This window comes from Rhincodon typus, chromosome 12 (genome assembly GCF_021869965.1).
Source record: "Rhincodon typus isolate 14 chromosome 12, sRhiTyp1.1, whole genome shotgun sequence".
Lineage (NCBI taxonomy): Eukaryota > Metazoa > Chordata > Chondrichthyes > Orectolobiformes > Rhincodontidae > Rhincodon > Rhincodon typus.
Window position 1 is genome coordinate 26,881,641 of NC_063343.1, and position 21,374 is coordinate 26,903,014.

At 39.9% G+C, this 21,374-nt stretch overlaps 1 protein-coding gene across 1 annotated transcript in view; it reads left to right on the forward strand.

The window, feature by feature from the left end:
* LOC109929936 (rod cGMP-specific 3',5'-cyclic phosphodiesterase subunit alpha-like) overlaps positions 1-21,374 on the forward strand; it is a 58,925-nt gene that overhangs the window by 27,962 nt on the left and 9,589 nt on the right. Inside the window, exons 3-11 of the mRNA XM_048603947.1 lie at positions 3,504-3,609; positions 4,025-4,132; positions 7,745-7,854; positions 7,962-8,049; positions 10,962-11,062; positions 11,171-11,278; positions 13,467-13,530; positions 15,978-16,052; positions 16,271-16,354. Coding sequence (XP_048459904.1) covers positions 3,504-3,609; positions 4,025-4,132; positions 7,745-7,854; positions 7,962-8,049; positions 10,962-11,062; positions 11,171-11,278; positions 13,467-13,530; positions 15,978-16,052; positions 16,271-16,354 — 844 coding nt within the window. The remainder of the gene's footprint in view (positions 1-3,503; positions 3,610-4,024; positions 4,133-7,744; positions 7,855-7,961; positions 8,050-10,961; positions 11,063-11,170; positions 11,279-13,466; positions 13,531-15,977; positions 16,053-16,270; positions 16,355-21,374) is intronic.

Consider the following 21,374-nt stretch of genomic DNA (forward strand, 5'->3'; position numbering starts at 1 on the left):
GTCCGCCTTCCTGCTTCTCTGATGCTGCTTGGCCTGCTGTGTTCATCCAGCTCTACACCTTGTTATCTTGCATTCTGCAGGAGTGTGCGTTTTAGTAGATTATAACCTTTTTCCTTCAGTGAGGCTTTTGCACCATCGCTGTTAAAATGCCATCCATATTGTCTACTATTTTCAGTATAAGAAAAAAAAGAATGTTTTTTTCCCATTGGCATTCTTTAGTTAAGGATGTTGATGAGTTAGAGCATCCAAAAACAATGAGATTAATGATGTCAAAAAGATTTAAAAATAACTGTACTTTTCACAAAAGGAACTGTAAATGGAAAAGTTCCTAATGGGAATTGTGTCCAGACAACCAAGCAGTAGTCAGAATGCCGGGAAGAAAATAAATCAGGAGACAGAAAAGGCAAGTTAGAAAGGAGCTTTTACAATAATCATGGGGAAGGGCTGGGCTTTAATATGCAGGTGGACTGGGAAAATCAGATTGGTAGTGGACATAAAGAAAAGGAACACTTGGAATATCTACGAGATAGATATTTTGAAGCAGCTTGTGGTACAGCCCACTAGGCAACAGGCAATTCTGTATTTGATGACATGTAATGAGGCAGGTGATTAGGGAGCTTAAGATGAAGGAACCCCTTAGAGGGCAGTGACCATAATATAATAGAATTCACCCTGCAGTTTGAGAGGGTGAAGATGGAATCAAATGTAACGGTATTACAATTGAGTAAATGTTACGACAAAGACACGAGGAAGGAGCAGGCCAGTGTTGATTAGCTTAGCAGGGAAGATGGTGAAGCAGCAATGGCAGGAGTTTCTGGGGGTTATTTGGGAGGCACAGAAACTCATCCCAAGGAACAAGAAACATATTAAGGGGAGGGCGAGGCATCCATTCCTGACAAGGGAAGCCAGGGACAGCATAAATGCAAACAAAAAAATTATGCAATGTGGTCAAGATTAGTGGGAAGTCAGAGAGTTGGGAAGCCTGTAAAAAGCAATAGACAACATCTAAAGAAAATAGTTTTTTTATGGTTGGAGAAGTATTAATGGGGAACAAAGAAATAGCAGAGGAACTGGATACTTACTTCATAGAGGGAGACACCAGCTGCCTGCCAGAACTTCAAGAGATTCGGGGCAGAGGTGAAGGTATTGCCATCACTAAGAAGAAGGTGCTGGGGAAGCTGAAAGGCTTGGAGGTGGACAAGTCACCTGGACCAGATGGACTACCTCCCAGAGTTCTGAAGGAGATAGCTGAGGAGATTGTAGAGGCTTTAGTGGTGATTTTTCAAGAATCACTGGAGTCAGGAAGTGTCCCAGAGGACTGGAAAATGACTGATGTAGCACCCTGTTAAAGAAGGGATGGAGGTAGAAGATAGGAAACGATAGGCCAGTTAGCCTGACTGCAGTCGCTGGTAAGATTTTAGAGTCAATTATTAAGGATGAGATTGCAGAGTACTTGAAAGTGCATGGTAAAATAGGGCTGAGTCAGCTCGACTTTATCAAGTGGAGGTCATGCCTGACAAATCTGTTAGAATTCTTTGAGGAAGTAACAAGTAAGTTAGACAAAGGACAGCCAGTGGGCGTGATCTATTTGGATTCCCAGAAGCCTTTGACAAGGTGACATATAGTGGGGAGGCTGCTAAATAAGATAACAGCCCATGGTGTTAGGGACAAGGTATAGGCATGAAGAGAGGATTGGCTGACAGGTAGAAAATGGGGATAAAGACATCTTTTTTGGATGGCAGCTGGCGACTTGTGGAGTTCCACGAGGGTCGGTATTGGGACCACGACTATTCACGTTATACATTAATGATCTGGACAAAAGCAGAAATGTACTGTTGAGGTTATACAAGGCTCTGGTCAGACCATATTTGGAATATTATGAGCAAGTTTGTGCCCCATATCTAAGGAAGGATGTGCTGGTAGTGAAGGAGATCCAGAGGAGGTTTACAAGGATGATCCTGGGGAAGAAGAACTTGTCATATGAGGAGCAGCTGAAGACTCTAGGTTTGTACTTGATAAAGTTTAGAAGGATGGGGGGGATCTCATTGAAACTTACGGAATAATGAGAGGGGTGGATAGAGTGAATGTGGGGAAGATATTTCCACTAATAAAGGAGACTAGGACCCAAGTGCACAGCCTCTGAGTGAAGGGACAACTATTTAGAACTAAGACGAGGAGGAATTTCTTCAGCCAGTGGGTGGTTAATCGGTGGAACTCATTGCTGCAGAGGACTCTGGAGGCTAAGTCATTGAGTGTCTTTAAGACAGAGGTAGATAGGTGTTTTGATTAGTAAGGGAATCAAGGATTACGGGGAAAAGACAGAATAATGTGGGTGAGAAACATATTAGCTATGATCAAATGACAGTACAGACTCAATAGGCCGAATGGCTTTATTCAGCTCCTATGTCTTGTGGTCTTATATAATCAAGGTTATAGTAATTCACTCTGTATTCTTCATAAATTTAAGATTTTCTGGCAATATAATGTATTCTTTTATATCTGTACTGAAGAGGTTTCTTGAATGTAGCTGTTTTTCCTTTGTTCACCATCCTGGATCAGGAAAGTGTTCAAGAGAAACAACAGGGAAAGTAGGTAGTGAGGCCTACAACCATCGCAAAACCCAATCTTGGTTCTCTTCCCTCCTCCACAAGTATGAATCACTCCTTACTGCCAAATTTAAATGCAGGTGAAGACGTAGCACCCAGTTTCTCAGCAAATATTTTTCTTGCTTATCGTTCGTTACTGCCACCTCCAAGTAGTGGTAGACTTGGTTACTGAGCCCAAATATTAACAGTAGAATGAAGAGGCATGTTCTAGGTTCCATCATATCTGCCTGATCCTTTAACTTCTGAAGGCTCAATCTGACAAGGTCACCTTTTATATTTCCTTAAATATCTTTTGGTGCTAAAAAGGTGGCCTTGTCTCTAACACTTTGTTTTATTTTTCTTGGTGACACAAAAGAGAATTAGTTGGGAATACACCACAATTACATAGTAATTCCTAACTCAGGAATATGGTTAGACCATAAGCAGAAATCCGACTTGCATCTAAAGAGCCATCTAAACAAAAAGAATATCTCAAAATGCTTCAGAGCTAATGAAATATTGCTGACTTGTAAGGCCAGATCTTCATGTAGCAATCAGGAAAATGGAATTTTCCTTACTCTGGGATCTTGCCTGTACTTTGTTAGTGCTTGCCCATTGTTTTTTCATCCTAAGAAGTAGCATGATGAATGCTTGGCTGATCTGTAAGAACAACTAATGCATCCCTTGGGGATGGCAGAGGTGGTGTTTGAACAGTTTGAAGAGGCTGTTTACTTTGTTTGATAGTTTTATGAGCTTTTAATAAGTTTCTATTTCTTTGATCTTTTTAAATATCTATTTATTTATTTGGATAACTTTAAGTGGTTATGGGACTTTCACTGCTTATGTTTAATTGACAGTTTTATGGGAATGTATGAAAGGCATTGTTTTGTAAAGGGAGCATTTTTATTTCATGAGCAGTTCAAAGGTTGCCAGTGTTATTATATGGCTCACTGTTTCTACACCAGTTTATGAATCCTCTGGAGGACCATGCATCTTGTCTGCTGCAAATGCCTGCCTGATTCCAGTAAAATTTCAGGGATGAGATGAAGGGTAGGCCTTAAACGCCTACCCCTGAAAAAGAGCCAGCAATTTTGGGAGCGCAGTTTGTGGGCTTGTTACCCACACCCTTGTAATTACTGGTGAAAATTTCTGGGGACAGAGATACAAGCAGGAAATCCAGAATCCGATCCTAACCACTATTTTCAAAGGCCTTCCTTCTCTGTTTTGACACGAGCAAAATTTTTTTTGTCAAAAAAAGGAAAGAAAGTTCTGAAAGCCTGAAGTTGCCATTGAAGTGTATGGACTGCTTTAGAAATTTACACTTGAATATAAGATAACTTGGTGTTTTTGAAAGTGTGAACAGAAATTACAACAATTGTAACTAGTTTGATGAATATATTTAGAGTAAAGTAGAGACAATTTTTTTTGTCATGTTACAGGTACTGGTCCGTTTCATTTATTCTCTAAGTAAAGGATACAGAAAAATCACTTATCACAACTGGCGTCATGGGTTCAACGTTGGGCAAACCATGTTTTCACTGCTTATGGTAGGAACTTACCTTGTTAGTTTTCCAGGTGAAATCTGTTTGAAATCATAGAATGGTTATAGCACATAAGCAGGTCTTTCAGCCTATCTGTGTCTATATTGGCTCTCTACAAAGACACAAGTAGGAATTTTAATTACCCTGCTTATTCCTACATAACCTTCAAACCTGAATTAAATTAATCGGACATTAACCCTGACATTGTCGGCGATTGGTGATTGGTGCAAAGTGAGTCTGACGTTTCGGGCAGGCTGCAAATCCCAGTTTCCTCACTTTCTGTGCAGTTAGTGGGCACCTGCTTCTTGCTAAGCAGGTTCCATACCCAGAAGCCAGGCTGATTTAACAAGTCTGGATCCCAGTCAGAACTGCAGATCTAGGAGCGAAATCAGTTCTCCTCCTGGTCCCTGAGCAATTCAGTAAACTTATCTTTATCCTGAAGCTGTCCTTGCCTCAATTAAACTGCCATTTTTCCTAAGACCTGGGACTCAGGTTTAAAGCTGAATAAATGTGTGAAACAAGGGGCTCCTAGCATCACTATATTAGTAAAATAGCCAATTTGCCTCTCAGGAGTGCATTGACTATCAATCCCATGGATTTCTGCTTAATTGATTGTTCCGATATACATAGTCAGCACAAAATGACATCCACATTCAATGTTAAACTTTTACTATTAGTTATTCTTTGATGTACATTTTGTTGTCTACTCGATGAATTATGCCTTTCAGCCAACACCCAAGGCAATTCCATTACCATCCCTGGGTATGTTTTATCTCATTAGAGGTTGTGGCACAGTTGGAAGTGAGTGGCATTGAGAGTCGCCAAAATTGATTCCAGACCCCACGACGTCTCATGTCATCATAAGTAAAGTAACCTCTTGCTGACTATCATCTATTACCTGCCCTTAGCTGATAAATCAATGTAACTCTATGTTGATTACTATTTGAAGAAGGACTGAGGGTAACAAGGTGACAGATGCTCTCTGAATGGAGAATTTCACTGTCCAACACCAAGTAACTTGGTAGCACTGCACTGACAGAGTTGGGTGACTCCTGAAGGATAAAGATGCAAGATTGAGATTGTGGCAGATAGTGAGAAAACCAACAGGAGGGAATAAACCTACCTGATTCCAGCCTGTACCAATCTACATTTTGGTGGCAAAGATATGAGAATGACTATTACACATTCCCTGTGGAAATGTTATTTAGTCCTCAGAAAGCACACGACTTCCACTGAGTTTCATAGTAATACACCATGCTAAACGCAATAGATTCAAAACAGATCCATCAGCTCAAAACGTGGGCAACTATTGGATGCTGCTGTCACTTAGACAGATCAGAATTAGATTCCACCGCAATAAGTAACTTCACGGTACAACACATCCCTCACTCTTTGCCATCATCATGAATCCATTCAAATGTCTTTTAAATGTTGGAAAGTGCTGCATCATCTCATTGACCACAGCTCCACCTTCAGCACTATAATCCCAATCAAACTAATCTCCAGATTTCAAGACATTGGTCTCTGCTCCACCCTCTGCAACACGATCCTCAACTTCTTGACCGCAATCAGTGAGAATAGGCAACAGCACCTTCTCCACAATAATCCTGAACACCAGCGCCCAGCAAGGATGCATTCTCAGCCCCTTATTGTAATCTCTGTACAGTCATGACTGCGTGGCCAAATTTCATCCAAACCTCATCTACAAGTTTGCTGGTGACACCACCATTGTAGGCTGGATATCAAATAATTCTAAGACAGAATATGGGAAACTATCTCGAGTGCTTGGTGGTATGGTGTAAAGAAACGAATCTGTCCCTCAGAGTCAGCAAATCTAAAGAGCTGATCATTGACTTCAGGAAACAAGGAGGAGGACACACCCCTATCTACATCAATGGAGCTGAGATGGAAATGGTCAACAGCATGAAGTTCCTAGGAGTGACAATCACCAACAATTTGTCCTGGATCACCCACATTGATGTGACGGTCAAGAAGGCACAACAACGCCTGTTCTTCCTCAGGAGGCTAAAGATGTTTGGCCTGTTCATAAGACTCTCACTAACTTTTATAGATACACTATACAAAACATTCTATTTGGATGCATCATGGCTTGGTAAAGCAACTACTCTGCTCAGAACTGTAAGAAACTACAGAGAGTTGTGAACGCAGCCCAGTCCTTCACTCAAGCCTACCTTCCACCCATTGACTCCACCTACACTTCTCGCTGCCTCGGGAAGGCAGGCAAAAATAATGAGATGTATAGATAGAGTTGATGGCAGTTGTCTTTTCCCTAAAATGGGGAATTTCAAGATTAGGGGGCACATTTTTAAGGTGAGAGGAGAGAAATTTAAAAAAGGATTAAGAAGCAAATTTTTTACACAGAGGTGGTTTGCGTGTGGAATGAACTTCCTGATGAAGTGATGGATGCAGGTACAATTGCAAAGTTTAAAAGATATTTGGATGATGTATGAACAGGAAAGTTTTGGAATGATATGGGCAAGGAGCAAGCAGTTTGGACTAGTTCAGTTTGGGATTATGTTCAGCATGAATTGGTTGGACTGAAGAGTCTGTTTCCGTGCTGTATCACTCTATTACTCTATAACATCACCAAAAACAGCTCTCAACGTGACTATAATCTCTTCCAACCTCGTTCATCAGGTGAAATATGCAAAAGCTTAAACAGGTGTACCAACAGGTTCAAGAACAGCTTCTTCCCTGCTGTTATTAGACTTCTGAATGGAACTCTCAAATTTCATGTCCAATATCGATCTTGCTTTATACATACCTTCTTTGTAGCCGTAACTTTGTATTCCTCACTGTATTTAATCACCCTATGAACATTATATGGTATGATCTGCCTGTACTGCATGCAAGACAAAACTTTTCACTGTACCTAGGTACATGTGACAAGAATAAATTGCATCAAATCAAAATAACTGAAGAACATGCGAAGGATAGCACCAGATTTAACTAAAAATGAAAGAGCAACCACATGATGACACAACACATGATATACAGTACACTAAGACCAAGTTAAACAATGACACAACCAGTGATGAAGAGTTGTGATGAAAAGTCACTAAACTTGAAACGGTAACTCTGCTTTCTCTCCACAGATGCTGCCAGACATGCAGAGTTTCTCCAGCGATTTCTATTTTTGTTACACAACCAATGCACTAAACCAAAACTCTTCAATCAACATCAACATCAACTTGTATTCACATAGGGCCTTTAAAGTAGCAAAGCAAAATTTGATACCAGATCACTTAAGGCAGTGTTCGGACAAGTGGTACAAAACTTTGTAAAACAGGTAGATTTTAAGAACTATCTTAAAGGAAGAAAGAGGGAGTTAGTGGACTAAAAGTCTTTAGGATAGAATTCCAGACCTTAGAACCTAGACAGCCAAAAACACAATCACCAACTGTGGAGAAAAAATTCGGGTTTGGTAAAAGACGGTTTGTCCAATTATTCAGTAAGTTCCTAGACACTCTTTCGCTCTCACAAAACATTTTTAGCTGAAGAGTGAGGAAATAAATCTAATGAATGGGACCTGTTTTGTGAGTTGCTGTGTACCAGACAGCTCTGACCTATTAACATTACTCTGTGGACTTCTTTTAGACTGGAAACCTAAAGCGCTACTACACAGATCTAGAAGCTTTAGCCATGGTGACAGCAGCATTTTGCCATGACATTGATCACAGAGGAACAAACAACCTCTATCAAATGAAGTGAGTAACTATTACTAAAAGCAGTTGGCATGTGTTATTGCCCTTATTTTGAATACTATGTTATTATAAAAGACAATCTTATTAATTACATTTCAAAAATCCAACAGATCACAGGATCCATTGGCAAAACTTCATGGCTCATCCATTATGGAACGCCATCACTTGGAATTTAGCAAAACTCTGCTCCAAGATGAGGTATGTCAGAATTGTGTTAAATCCCAACAAATTGTATAAATCGGAAGAAGGGTTGGAAATAATAGAAAAGGAGACAGCATGCTGGTAGTCATAACACACAGTGAACATTATATAAAATATTCTGTGTATATGAAGTGTTCTTTAAATTAAAAACATAGAAGAAAAACTATCAGTAGATCAAGATGTAAGATTGCATATAATTTTATACATAAGGATCATTGGAAAAAATTGTCAAAAACATGTATTGATGATGCTGTTAGATAGCAGGCATTTCTATAGTTACGTTTTTTTTAAATTTTCAATTTTAGCTAGTTGCATAAAAATAGAAGGAAATTCTAATTTTGTTTACTTATAATTACATCTTCAGCTATTTCACATTTGATGCATTCATAATACCACACTTTTTGGTATTAATGTCATGTCATTTTCACTACTTTTAGGCTAAATCAAATTTTCGAAGTTTTGGTGCAAAAAAGGCTACATGCGAGAAATTGTTGTTTCTTGGCAACAGTACAAGTCCTCCTATGTTCTTTTTCTAATTTCTATTGATGGTCGTGAATTTCTTTGCTATTATAGCACAGTTATTGTAGGTTCTTCTTCGGAGCACACACCACACAAACATGGACTACACTGTCACCAGATGAAAATCCTTTAACAGCTGGATAAGTGCACATGTACTAGATGAACTATTACAAATCAAGGGCAGTTCACCACCATGTTCTCAAGTTCAGTTTGAGTTGGACAAATAAATGCTGCTTAGCTAGCAATACTGATGACAGAATAAAGAAAGAAGTAAGAAAAGTTCAGGCCTTTTTGTCTGCTTCCCAGCAAACATATCAGTTTTTGCCTTTACTGCACCATATTATTGTCTAAGCAAAGATGTTAGCACCATATAAGTGTAGCCTTTCCTGCATGATTCAAATGTAAGAAAACACGATCAAAGCAATGCACTTTCACGCCAGGACTCACAGAAACTCTTTAACTTCTACCTTGCTGAAATCTTAATTTTGTTTTCTGTGTAGTTGAGTCTATCAAAACAGAATAATAGTCTTCATGATTTTCTTATACACTTGTCTATCCATTGGCTGATCCTGAAGATCAACATTTGAAACAGTGCTTCTTCTTTTGCCTCCTGTGAAATACTACCAATGTGCTAAGGTGTGGTTTTGATCTATACTCTTTAGGAATCATATCTCGGAGGCAGGTAGTTAATGATAACATATGCAAATTTGGTTGCATGAACACATAATTTAGGTGAACACATCAGCTGAATATTGAGATAACAAGGTGTAGAGCTGGATGAACACAGCGAAATATTGAGGGTGTGTTGTACTGTCAGAGATGTAATCTTTCAGATGAAGTACTAAAGTAGGACTCCCACGTGCTTTCTGAAATGGATGTTAAAATTTACATGACGAGAGAGTTGTTCCATTGTCCAAAACAAACATTTGCTTCTCAGCTGGAACTATCCCAACAGATTAGCGAGTCTTTCATCACATTGTTACTTGTGAAACCTAGTTTTGAATCAATCGATTGGCATATTTCCCTAGATTACAGTGATGACTACACGTCAAAAGCATTTCATTGGCTGTAATGATAAGTGTCTCGTGGATCATCCATCTGATATCCCTATATTGTGCTGCCAGTTGTGATGAAATTCCACATTTCCAACTTAGCTGAGCTGGTACATTAATCTTATAGTGGCCGTTCTGTTACCAGAAGATTCTGAATGAGAATGGTGGAATGATTGACATTGAAAAGCAATAATATCAGGGATAATTTTAATACCACTCAATGGAGAACAAATGGGTGCAATTTGCTATCCATTTACACCCCACTCAATTTTATTCGAGTGCAAACTATTAAACTAATGAAATCCCACATGTTTAAACTAAATTAAGAGTTAAATTAAAATTGACCCCACCATTATTGGTTAAGAAACAGTTATCAGTTAGTGGAGCTCCGACACAATTTTAAGGCATTTCCCTCATTACACTATGCCTAATCTGGGAATTTTTAATGTTGCCACTATAATTAGGAAACTTTGATAAACAGTGTATCGCCTGACATTAAATTATCTACCTGGAATTGCATCCAATCACTGTCACATTGGTTGGGGAAGTAGTAAGCAGACAGTAAGTATCTCCTGTTGTACAATAAGAAAGGTTTGGCAAGTCACCACGGTTCAAAAAAGAAGATTGAAAACTGGATTTGGCTAATGGTATGCATATTATAATATAAGGGTAAGGAAACACAAGTGTAGGGCATTGTTGAATTAAGTACATGAGCACTTGTTGGGAGGCTCTTGTGGTGCAGTAGTAATGTCCTTACGTCTGAGCAGAAGGACCTGGTTCAAGTCCTGCCTGCACTGGTGGTATATTGTAACATCTCTGAATGGTTGATAAAGGAAAATGTCTTGAGCACCTGTTTAGGGCTCTTGTGACACGATGGTAATGTCCCTACCTCCAAGCCAGAAGGTCCGGGTTCAAGTCCCAGGGGTATGTAAAACGTTCTCCAAACAGGTTGACTCAAAAAAACTTACAGCACTCATCAATTGAGACGGCCAGGACAATGTATCATCCTGTGTTCTCTCAATAAACCCATTATCAAGAAAATAGATTGGTGCCTAATTTCATACTTGACCATCTAGCTCAGAATCCAGTTAGCAGCTTTTATAGAGCCACAGAAACAAGACATTTCCCCATTCACTTGCCATTGGTAATAATTGGCCAGAAATAATGATTTAGAAATAATCAGAAAAGAATTGAAGATAAATGAGAATGAATGTTGAAAAGAGTTTATAACATGCTCCAAAATATCTTCCTTTCTATGTGGTTCTGACAGTAATGTAGTATGTGGTACTGATTGGGTCCCATTTTTTTACTCAGTTTGTGTTATTTGATTTTTAACAGGATTTAAATATCTTCCAAAATCTCAATAGAAGACAGTATGAACACGTGCTCCATCTGATGGACATTGCCATCATTGCTACAGATCTAGCACTTTATTTCAAGTATGTTTTTCAATATCTTAAAAATGATTCACAGATTTGGATTTTATCTAATTTTTCATGAGACGTAAAATTCAATTGATGTGCACTATTATTTCTATCACATGATAGAAAAAGAACAATGTTTCAAAAGATAGTAGACTTGTCAGAAACATATGAAAATGATGAAGAATGGGTCCAATTTATGATACTGGAAACAACAAGGAAAGAAATAATCATGTAAGTAAAATTCTGTTTTTTTTTAAATGGAGTCTTCTTGAAATTCCAAATTTGCAATTAGACATTACAACGTGCTGAAGAAATATGGCTTGAATTAAACATATAAAATTCAGAACGTTTGTGGCTTTAGAATGTTGAATTTGACATTTTTTACTGAATTGACTAAGGCACCAGAAATGTCAGCAAATCACCCATCTCAGTTGACCCTGCAATGTTCTCCTTACTAACATGTGAGGGGTTGTTCCAAAATTGACAGAGTTGTCCCACAGACTAGTTAAGTAACAGCTGACAGTCATTCTGATGGAATGATGACTATGTCCCAGGCACCACCATTGACATTACTGGACATGTCCTGTCACACCATTAGGACAGACCCATCAGAGATGGTCGAACAGAAGTATAGAATTGGGAAGGAATTACCTTGGAAATCTTCAACTTTTAACTCTGGATCCCATGAAGTCTCATGGCATCAGGTCAAACACGGCAAGGAAACCTTCTGTTGATTATCACCTACCACCTCTCCTGAACTCTTGAATTATTACAACAGCTTGTAGAATAACACTTGGAGGAAGCACTGAGGTTGATAATGGCACAGAATGTACACTGGATGGAGGACTTCAACCTCTGTTATGCTTATCCAGTAGCACCACTACTGACCGAGCTGGTTGAGTCTTAGAGGACACGGTTGCTATTCTGAGGCAAGTAGTGAGACAGCCAACATGAAGGGAAAATGTACCTGACCTTTTCCTCTCCAATCTATTTGTTGCAGATGCATCTGCCCATAAATGTATTGGTAGGAGTGATCCACTGCACAGCGTGTGGAGATTAGCCTTCTATTTGAGGATATTGTTTGTTATGTTGTATAACACTACCTCCATAACGAATGAGATAGATTTCAAATAGATCTAGCAACTCAAAACTCAGAATCCATGAGGCACTATGGGCTATCAGCTGCAGAATTGTATTCAACAACGATCTATAACTTTGTAGCCTGGCATATCCTCCATTCTGTAACTATCATCAAGCCAGCGGATCAACTATGGTTCAATGAAAAGTGCGGGAAGGCATGTCTAGAATAGAAGCAAGCACACCTAAGAAGTGAAGTGTCAACTTGGTGATGCTACAATGCAGGGCTATTTGCATCCAAGCAGCATAAGCAGAACGTGATAGACGAAGATAAGCAATTCCCCAACCAATGGATCAGATCTAAGCTCTCTAGTGCTGCCATATCCAATTATGAAAAGTGGTAAATAATTAAGCAACCCAGTGGAGGAGAAGGCTCCATAAGTATTCTCATCCTCAGTGTTGGGTGAGCCCAGATCATCAGTGAAAATGATAAGGCTGAAACATTTGCATCCAACTTCAGCTAGAAACACTGAGGGATAATCCATCCTAACCTAAGATCCCCAGCATCATAGTGGTCAGCCTTCAGCCAACTTTATTCACTCTACGTGATATCGAAAATGGCTAAAGGAATTGGATACTGCAAAGGCTACCAAGTGACACTTACATAACAACAATCTGTTCAATGATGCTTTTGTGTTTCTGCAGGGCAATTTATCTCCAAAACTCATTGCAGCCTTGGTCTAAGCATTGTCAAAAGAGCAGAACTTTAGAGGAGAAGTGAGGATGACTGCCTTTGACTAAGGCAGTGATTAACTGAGTTTGATATCAAGGAGCCCTAGCAAATCTAAAATCACTGGCAGTCAAGGTGAAACTAAGTTGAAATCATACAGCAACGTGTACCATTGACAAGGTACACTGCAATAAGTCATCAAGGCTCCTTCCAAACCTGCAATCTCTGTCATCTCGAAGCACCGGGGCAGCTGTTGCATTGGAATACCATCACCTACAAGTTGCTGTCCAAGCTACACACTATCCTGACTAGGAATTAAATTGCTATTCCTTCCCTGTCACTCGGTCAAAATCCTAGAACTCCTTTCCCACCAGTACTGTGGGGGTATCTGAACCCACGTGAAATGTAGTGGTTCCAGACAGTAGTTCACTTGCTGAAGAGCAATTAGAAATGTCCAAGAAATACTGACCCAGGCTGTGATGCCCATTTCCCACAAAAAGTTTCCAATAAAAATGCTTTCTGCACTTCTGGTACCATGGTTAATTGCCTTTGTGGTACTGATTTATTATTGTGGTTATTATCTTTGTATAATCTTGAGCATAATTAATTTAGGGCCATGATGATGACAGCATGTGATTTATCTGCAATCACAAAACCTTGGGAAGTGCAAAGCAAGGTAAAACATCTAATTTTGTGTTTTATTCCTACCTTAGTGTTTTTTCTTTGAATAATTTGCTGAGGAGTATAATGCTTTATGAATTCGAATAACTTATTGCACATATTTATATTGATCTGTCTTGCACAGTAACAAATAAAATAAAAGTGATTGGAGTTCACAGTGCTTCAGGGTCATAGGTTAGAGCTCCATCACACTGTAATGTAGCATGTTGCAACAATTCAGAGTGGCCAAGAAAGTACAGGTAGAGAATAAGGAAAAGATGAATCATCCTTTGTTAAGAAAAATGATACAGAGGATTGGTAGTATATATCGCTGCAAGAAGGAAAATTGGGACTAACCAGTTAACTGCAGACCATTTAGCCTTGGTTAACTATGCAGATTAAAAAAAAAGCATAAAGTTAATACTCACTTAGGAAATCACAGTTTATTAAGAACAGCCAGTGTCGATCTATGAAAGGTAAATATTATCTTATAAAATTTAATAGAGTTTCTAAAAATGCTGTTTTCACCTCATTTAAAAAGCATGACATGCAAATTCCCTTCCTTAGAAAGTTTCCTAATTTGAAAAGCTCCAGGTGGCAGCACCTAGATTCTGGATTTCCATCAAACCATTCTCCTAATCCTAAATCCTCGAAGGGGAGTCTACCCAACAAGATCCACTGTGCCAGTCGTGCTTTAATTAATGATTATGAAATTGTTGGAGACATATTTGCCATACTTCCACCGTAATTACCAGCCAGCATGACTGGATACCTCCTTGGAATATAAACAGAAAAAGTCGACAAAAATCGGTCGGTTAGACAACATCTGTGTAGAGAGAGAAAGTTAATATTTAAGGTCTAGAGATAGTAAGAACTATCGATGCTGGAGTCAGAGATGACACAGTATGGAGTTGGAGGAACACAGCAGGCCAGGCAGCATCAGAGGAGCAGGCAAGCTGACGTTTCGGGTCTGGACCCTTCTTCAGAAATGGGAGAGGGGGGTGGACCTCTGAAATAAATAGAGAAAGGAGGGGTGGGTCTGGGGAAGGTAGGTGGGAGGAGCGGAAAGGTGGGAGAGAAAACGGACAGGTCAAGGAGGCGGAGATGAGAGGGAGGGTTGGTCATGGGATGAGGCCAGGGTTTGGGAGATTTTGAAACTAGTAAAGTCCACATTGAGACCTTTGGGTTGTAGGCTGCCAAGGCGGAATATGAGGTGCTGCTCCTCCAGTTTCCGAGTGACGTCATTGTGACACTGGAGGAGGCCCAGGATGGACATGTTGTCCAGGGAGTGGGAGGGGGAGTTGAAGTGGCTCGCAACTGGAAGGTGTTGTCGTTTGTTGCGAACAGAGCGCAGGTGCTCTACAAAGCGGTGTCCGAGCCTCTGCTTGGTCTCCCCGATGTAGAGGAGGCCACATCAGGAACAGTGGATACAATAGACCACATTAGCGGATGGGCAGGTGAACATCTGTCTGATGTGGAAAGTTTGTTTGGGTCCTTGGATGGAGGTGAGGGGGGGGAGGTGGAGGGGCAGGTGTAGCACTTCCTGCGGTTGCAGGGAAAGGTGCCGGGGGTGTTGGGGCTAGTAGGGAGTGCGGAGCGGATGAGGGAGTCGTGGAGAGAAGGTCCCTACGGAAGGCAGATAGGGGTGGGGAGGGAAATATATCTTGGTTGTGGGGTTGGATTGCAGGTCGCGGAAGTGGCGGAAAATGATACATTGAATACGAAGATTAGTGGGGTGATATGTGAGGACAAGGGGGATTCTGTCTTTGTTTTTGTTGTGGGGAGGGGATGTGAGCGCAGAGGTGCGGGAAACGCAAGAGATGAAGTCAAGGGCATTTTCGATCACTGAAGGGGGGAAGTTGCGGCCCTTGAAATAAGAGGACAGCTGGGATGTTCGGGAGTGGAATATTTAAGGTCTGTGACTTTTCTTCAGAAGTGGGAATTACTTGGATTGATTTTTATTCATTTATTGAATGAGAGCATTACTGGCTAGACCAGCATTTATTGCTCATCCCTACATACCCAAAGGACATTAAGAGCAAACCACATTGCTGGGGTCTGGTGAATTTCCTTTAGTAAAAGATATTGGTGAACCAGATGTTTGTGACAAATAATTGTAATAGCGTCGAGATTTTTTAAATTGAATTCAAATTTCACCAGCAGCCAGTAGTGGGATTTGAATCTATGTCCCCTGAACTTTTGCCTGGTGATCTGGATTGATGGCCCAGTAATATTACCACCATTCAACCACCTTCCCTGAATAAAGTTAGTTTTTGCCTCCAGCAGCTCCATAATTGCAATAATAGCCAACTACTAAGTAAAGAACTGTACCGCCTTTCTTACACATTCTCAATCTGCATTTCAGTTCGTAGAAGCCCTATGTTCCTACATTAAAATTGATAGCAGCCAATTTTGTGTTGTACATTGTGTTCCAGATCTATCATTTTTTTTATTGTATTCAAGGTAGCTCTTTCTGTAGCAGCCGAATTCTGGGAACAGGGTGACTTGGAACGAACTGTATTGGATCAGCAACCTATTGTAAGTACTGGTACAATGGCTTGAAACAAATAATGGGATGATATATTGAACCTAATAATGGCAGTACTTTATTGTTACAAGGTATTTAACAAATTGTAATTCAACAAATAATTAGAAAAGTTAATTTGAGAAAAGACAAATGTCAGAATTTACAACATCTGAACTGCAGTATTTATGGTTATACAAATTAATATTTAGTATCTTCATGACTCTTTCAGCCCATGATGGACCGAAACAAGGCTGCTGAACTTCCAAAGCTTCAAGTTGGTTTCATTGACTTTGTGTGCACTTTTGTATACAAGGTAAGAACATAGATAGTAAAATATTTAAAGATTTCTTTATTATTTTACTCTTGAAATATTATTTTAACCCTGTGAATTTAACTTATTAACAAATGTTAAAATGTCCTCAGAATAAAGAATGTTTAATGACCTATTTTCCTAATCCACCAGGTCTAAGATAAAGATCAAAATTAATCTCCACAATTAGGCAAAATATGTTTAAAGTGAATGCTTGGCTAAAATATAATTTGTGTATTCAGAAGATGGTGATTCTGTGAAGTAATTTATCCAGGATTGCTGGTGGAAATGAAGATTGCTATAAATATCCAGAAAACGATAAAGACACTGTGTTTTGGAAAGGCAATGAGTAATTAGGTTTGAAAAGAAAATTCAATATTTGGGACCTGTGTATTGCAATGGAAATGACCTTTTCCAATCTTGTAGAGTCTATATACATTTCCATAGACTTGGGGTTAAAGGGAGAAAGGTGATGTTATGGCCACCTGCATCAGAATTATGTGCTGTAGGAATTTTATAATCATTTTACTCAAGCTAACCACAGGAATTTTATTTTCTACGGATTGCCCTTGCCAGAAGTTAGCATTACAATGTATTTGGACTTGGTCATGTGCTGCACCACCTTTTAGCAGACAGAATAATACGGTTTGGTAGAATGGTCTTCTCTGACTCATTTTATATACATACATGCCTCTTTTGACCAATTTGTGTTATTTGGTGTAATTTTATTACAAATAGAAATGCTTGTCTAGATTTGCATTTATAAGTATACATCCCAAATGCCACCTAGCTACATTCCAATACCATAAAGAGCTGAGCACAACTAGCTTAAGTATTGAAATTCTATTTCAATTGAATGCTTGGAATCAATTTTTCAGGATCAGGAAAGGTGCACATTCAATGAAGTTTAAGGAAAAACAAAGACTGAATGTGTCACCTTAAAAAAGTCAAAAAAGCCAGCACACATGAATAATTCCAGACAAAACCCTATGTGAATCAGTATGCCGTGACTGTATGTATGATTCTGTTAACTGGATGGATGATTCACAAAATGTATAGCTTCCACCCAAACTTTATTGTCCATTAAGAAATGCATTGTGGGTAAAAAAAAGTGTCACCATAATTTGGAGCCATTTAAGGCCTTACATACTAAAATATAACAGTTAATTTGAAAAAATATTGCTCATGGGTCTTGAGATTGAAATTGATCAAGTGGAAAATCACAGATGCCAATAATCTAAGTGGCCGAGGCACTTCTAATTTCTCTGGGCAATCACCTGGCTTGGGCCATCCACTTCAGTTACACCAAGGATCCTGCATCAGTCCCCGATCACTCATTATTTGACTTACCTTGATTCTATTTTTCTAGCATTATTTTTCCATATGCTCTGTCTGCTCTGAAACCATACACTCACCTGCAGTTTGCTTTAATACAGAGCAGTAGTGTATGTGAAATGGCCTCAGTTGGAGCTACCCAGTGAATCTATGGCCAATGGTTGAGCTTTTATAATTGGGAATGCTCAGGAGGTGAGAGCTCAAAGAGTGCAGATATCTCAGAGGATTGAGGAGCTGTAGGATAATGGAGTTAGGGAGGGATGAGGTCATAGAGGGAGTTGAAAGAAAGGATGAGAATTTAAAAGCAAGATTTGCTTGACTAGCGATCAATTTACGTCAATAAGCACAGGGTGATCGGTGAATGATTCATAGTGTGAGTTTAGACCTAGCCAGCAGAATTATTGATGATCTCAAACCCTCATGTGGAGAAAATTGTTTTGCTGCTTTGGCAGATGCTTGTGGTATTTGAGATTGAACTTGTCACAATATTGTCTAACATTGAGTGCTACTTTATGTGTTAAATGAATTAATTGCTGCATGTTACATTTGTATTCTATGGTGTTTACAGTGGCCTCTTCAGGGGTTTCTGTGAGGATTATAGTAATCTCTTTTTCAAGCTGTGCCAAGTGGCTTGTCAGATTTCAGAAATACCTTTTGAAACGTACTTTTGATCAATAATTCTGGTTACCTGTGAAGTTAATCATCATTTGCATCAACAAACATCAAAAGCCACACAGGCATATAGACCAGCCATAACCTGCGTATTTAGCTCTCTTACTGTTTATTATCTATAGTTTGTCTTCATCAGTTAGAAGCTAATTGTAATAATGTATGACGCAAGATTACAAGGATTTCCTTAACTTGATTTTTGTAATTTTGAATTGAATTTGTATTGTCAATGGAAAAAGCTAATATTACAATTGGACTCAGGAACACATTGAATTTTGTTGATTTTTCCCATAAATGAATAGGAAGCAGCCAGGCCATATAAAACAGGCTCAATTCTTTCACGGGACAGAGAAAGGACAAAGCGATTGGAAAAAGTCATCACATAGTCTCTCAGCACTTTCAACCAATCTCAGTACAATTAGAACTGCATTATTTTGAATGAGCTTCTCAACAGTACAGCAAGCTTATTGTTTGCTAATCAAAAGTCACATTTTCTGCCTCCTGAGTAATGTGTTTTTTGGAAATTTGTTCCTGTTGGCATAATTTCAGCAGGATGTGTGTGCTTTCTTCCTTGGTGGAATCATAGATCATAGAATCCCTACAGTGTGGAAACAGGCCCTTCAGCCCAACAATTCCACACTGAACCTCAGAGCTTCCCACACAGACCCATCCCCTATGACCCACCTAATCTACACATCCCTGAACACTACAGGCAATTTAGCAGGTCAATCCACCCAACATGCACATCTTTGGACTGTGGAAGGAAACCGTAGCACCCAGAGGAAACCCACGCAGACACAGGGAGAACGTGCAAACATCACACAGGCAATTGCCCAAGAGTAGAAATGAACCCGGGTCCCTGGTGCTGTGAGGCAGCAGTGCTAACCGCTGAGTCACCATGCTGCACATAATTTTACAATAACATTGACTAGGTCCATAATAATAGCCTATCTTACCACCTGGAGTAATGCTAATAGAAATGTTCTCATTTTAGAAACCTCACAATCCTGAGGTATCGAAAAATTTTGGGCTATAATAAAAGAAGATACATTTTTCTTGAGGTAATTTAGTTCATTATATTTATCTTGAATGGAATTTAAGCAAAATGAGCATTACATAGTATTAAAGTATAGAAACAAACCTTTCAGCCAGGTCCACACTAGTTTGTTTCTATTTCATACACAAGCCACCTCCACTTAACCTCTTCAACATGTCCTTCTATTCGTTTCTCCCTCATGTGTTTGTCTAGTTTCCTGTCAATTAATATATGCTATATACTTCTCAATTAATTCATGTAATAGGGAATAAAAATGTTTCTCCTGAATTGTCTATTGAATTATTAGCTGCCAAGAGTTGGAGGGGATTGGGTAGAATCCTTACAGATTGGAAGTAAGCCATTAGGCCCATCAAGTCTGCAGCAACCCTCTGAAGAGCATTCCATCTGGACCCACTACCCTACCCTATCCCTGTAACCCTGCATTCCCATGACTATCTGCCAAGCCTGCAAATCACTGGACACTGTCGATCATTTAGCACAGCCATTCCACCTAACCTGCACATCTTTGGACTGTGGAAGGAAACCAGATCACCTGGAGGAAACCTATCCAGACATGGAGAGAATGTGTAAACTCCACACGGATGGTTAACCGAGGCTAGAATTGAACCCAGGTCCCTGGTGTTGTGAAGCAGCATTGCTAACTACTGAGCCACCATGCCTCACCATAAGGTAAAGGCATCGTTGACCAAGGCTCCCTACCGAGTGCGCCAAGTTAGGACAGTTTGCCAGTGGCTGATAATGTGCTTGTCATGGGAGGCCTGGACACCTTTAAATGTTTTTCCTTGGATTTCTGTGTTCTCTTCTACTGGGAAGGATTTATTAGCATGAGAAATGTGGGGAGAGGAGAGAAGGACACATTTGTGGAGCATAACAGTGAGGCGTACGAGATGATAAAAAGATGAAGCTGACTGTGAGCATTCATTGCTCAGATGGGGAGTTGAGAGGTGTCTAGAAAGGGGAATGAGTGGGAACTTCAAGGTTATGATGTTCTGAGCAGTGTTATGCAAGATAATGCTGGGAAAGGAAAGGTCAGTCTACAGGTCGATGCATATAGTATTTTGCTGTTTACCTGTAAGGTCCTCCTGAAATCCTTGAACCTTTTTGATGCTATATCCAGGTTCATGAGACTACACTGTCCCTGCTCACTACCTCAACTGCAACCATCTATTGACGCTTGCTTTGAGAGGTCGATCTTTTCATCCCAATCTTGGGAAAGATCACCTCACTTCAGTTGCTCAGATCCTGTAAAGGGACCTTCGGGTAAGTGTCCAAGAATCAGATGAGGACAGTCTTCTTTGGTGTCCTTTCCAATTCTGAGGTTGATGAAAGCTAAGGAATCAGAATACAATTCAGCCATCCTGACTCCCCCCTACTGTAATCCCTTTAGCTAGAAACTTTTCCTTTGCCAGATTTAGCTATTTATCCTACATGGCTTGTCTAATTGATTGGGAAACCTGAAAATGGGATATTCATGCTTTGGCTGAATTAGGATTGTAGGAGGTCTTTTAGCTGACTGATATTTCATCTAGGAGTGCAGCCAAAGTCAAATCCATGGCACCACAGTTGACTCAGAAACACAGGATGGATACACATAGCACTATTGGACCTGGTTCTTGGGAATGTGGGAGCTCAAAAGGATCAAGTGTCAAGTTTTAGGGAGACAGTAGGAGCTGCCAATGCTGGAGAATCTGAGATAACAAGTTATAGAGCTGAATGAACACAGCAGGCCAAGCAGCATCAGAGAAGCAGGAAAGCTGACGTTTCGGGTCTAGACCCTTCTTCAGAAATGGGGGCGGGGAAGGGGATTCTGAAATAAATAGGGAGAGAGAGGAAGATGGATAGAAGATGGATAAAGGAGAAGATAGGTGGAGAGGAGACAGACGTTCAATGAGGCGGGTTGGAGCCAGTAAAGGTGAGTGTAGGTGGGGAGTTAGGGAGGGGATAGGTCGGTCCAGGGAGGAC